Source organism: Penaeus vannamei, chromosome 28, assembly GCF_042767895.1.
Source record: "Penaeus vannamei isolate JL-2024 chromosome 28, ASM4276789v1, whole genome shotgun sequence".
Lineage (NCBI taxonomy): Eukaryota > Metazoa > Arthropoda > Malacostraca > Decapoda > Penaeidae > Penaeus > Penaeus vannamei.
In genome coordinates this window covers 13931123-13933622 of record NC_091576.1, presented here as the reverse complement: position 1 = coordinate 13933622, position 2500 = coordinate 13931123, and the positions used below count along the sequence as shown (strand labels likewise).

The window sequence follows — 2500 nt, the reverse complement described above, 5'->3', positions numbered from 1 at the left end:
AATCAAGTAATCAAGAGGGCCATTCTGATTCGTTCAAAAAATCAAAATGACAAACTGGTGATTAAGTACTCAGTTGCCTCAAAATTAAAGAATGAGAACGGTAATAAAACAAGGAATAAAAATAACAACATAAAATAGACATATAATGAATAAATTATAGGCAAAGACATAAAAAGATAAAATGATTAATGGAATCATAAACAAATATAACTGTAGAGATGAGAAAAGACAAAACAGTTAATTACTGGAATAAACAATAACACATAAAACGTTGCAAATTAAAAATATTAAAATTCATGCATAATAATCTGGGAGAAAAAAAATCAAGATAATAAAAGTTTAAGAAGAAGCAAAGGAAGAAAAGGAAGAAGAAAAAGAAGCCGAAAGAAGAAGTAGAAGAAGAAGAAGAGAAAGAGAAGTAAAAGGAAGGAAAGGATAAGAAAAAGAAGAAGAAAGATAAATAGAAGAAGTAGAAGAAAGATGAATAAAAGGAGACGTAGAAGAAAGAGGAAAAAGCAAAAAGAAAGAAGTAGAAGCAAGAAGAAGAAAAAGAAAAACACAAAAAAAAGGAAGTAAGAAAAGACGATGGAAAAAAAGAAAAAGCAAAAGAAAACGAAAAAGACGAGAAAGAACAAGAAAAAAAAGCCACAAACACACACAAACAAACAAAAACAAAACAAAAAAATATGAAGACCGGCAAAGAGGGGGGCCGCCCCCCCGCACCCCCTCCCCCGCCCCCCCAAGCCCCCCTTACGCTATCCTGCAGCTCCCTGACGATGCCGTTCCACTCCCCGGTGTCGGGGTCCTGGATGCCGTAGGTCCTGGACGGCGACATCTGGATGATGTACTGGAAGCCCACCATGACGGCGATCCGCTTCAGCATGTCCACGCAGAAGCCGTCGAAGCGGTCGTTCCCCGTCAGGTTGCCCTCCTTCTTCAGCATCACGTAGGGGGTTTCCTGTTGGGAGGGGGAAGGGGAGGGGAAGGGGAAGGGGGAGTAGGAGGGTAGGGTTGGTTTGGGGTTTGGGTTTGTGGGTAGAGGTAAAGGGATAGGGTAGGGAGGGGGGTTTGGGTAGGGGTAGGGGGTGGGTTGGGTTGGGTATATGGGTAGGGGTAAAGGGGTGAGGGTAGGGAGGGGGGTTTGGGTAGGGGTAGGGGGTGGGCGTGGGTAGGGATAAGGGTGGGTTGGGTTGGTGGGTTTGTGGGTAGGAATAAGGGGTGGGTTGGGTAGGGGTAGGGGTTGGGTTGGTGGGTTTGTGGGTAGGAATAAGGGGTGGGTTGGGTAGGGGTAGGGGTTGGGTTTGTGGGTTTGTGGGTAGGGGTAAGGGGGAAGGGTAGGAGGTGGGTTTGGGTAGGGATGAGGCGGGGGTTGGGTTGGTGAGTTTGGTTAGGAATAGGGGGAAGTAATTAAGGGTTAGGGTTAGGGTAAGGGGGTGGGGTAAGGCGTAGGGGGTAAGAGGTGGATTTGGTTAGGTTAGCGTTGGGTTGGTGGATTAGGGTTGCGTTAGGGGTGGGTTAGGGTAAGGTTTGGGTAGTTGGGTAGATGAGTAGAGGTTAGGTGGGCGGGGCGGGTGGTGGGTTAGGATAGGTCAGGTTGGGGTGAAGGATCAGGTGATGTTTGGGAAGTAACAAGAGATGGGGAAGTAAAGTTGAAGGCATGGGTAAAGGTTAGGACAAAGGGCAAAGGGCAAAGGGTAAGGGAGATAAGACAGGAAGAAGGGAGGCTTAATACACAAATTTATTCTAAGGGTCGATGTCAAAATTGGCTTAGATAAAGAAAAAGCTTTAAGTACATTAAAACACTAGTACACACTGCACCCTTAGCCCGGATACTCACAAATACACAAATACACAGCGTTTCAACTCCGCTCGCCGCGTGGCTTCTATCCACCTTGTAATAACTCTTCATCATGATAACATCTTTGATTATCCTTTCGAGCAAAAATTCACAACCTATCCCACCTCATTATAAAATCTCGTTTTAAATTCTGGCACCGAAGCACAAACCGACAACAACAACAACACAGGCAAAAAATAAATAAATAAATAAAATAAAAATAAGTAAACAAAAATAAAATGATAATAATAATAAGAAAAGACAAAGACACAACCACCAGCAAACAATAACAAAACTAAAAAAACATCACCAGCACCACCAACAAACAACAAAAATCTGAAAGACAATAACAACAACAACAACAACAACAACAACAAATTACCCTCCCCCCCCTCAAAGAAAGAAAGAAAAAAAAAAAAAACTGACCGAGAGAAATGGCATTCGCGGCGCCCCTTCCCCAAAGGCCTTCCCTTAAGATTAAAAGGCTTCCACTAATCAACCAATTAAGGTGGACGGTGGAGACACAATCAACTTCAGGATCTCGGAAAACCTCTTTCAGGCTCTCTCCTTGATGGGCCGGAGGGGGGGGGGAGGGGGGCAAAGAGGAAGGGAATGGGGGAGGCAAAAGAAAATGTGGAAAATAATAACAGTGTGATTTATAAT

The 2500-nt window shown here is 43.9% G+C and overlaps 1 protein-coding gene across 3 annotated transcripts in view; it reads right to left on the bottom strand.

Annotated features, from left to right (window-relative positions):
- Window positions 1-2500, bottom strand: part of LOC113825872 (glutamate receptor ionotropic, kainate 2) — a 208900-nt gene that overhangs the window by 48411 nt on the left and 157989 nt on the right. For all 3 annotated transcript variants that reach the window (XM_070141842.1, XM_070141844.1, XM_070141843.1), the window contains exon 10: window positions 755-958. In XM_070141842.1, coding sequence (XP_069997943.1) covers window positions 755-958 — 204 coding nt within the window. The remainder of the gene's footprint in view (window positions 1-754; window positions 959-2500) is intronic.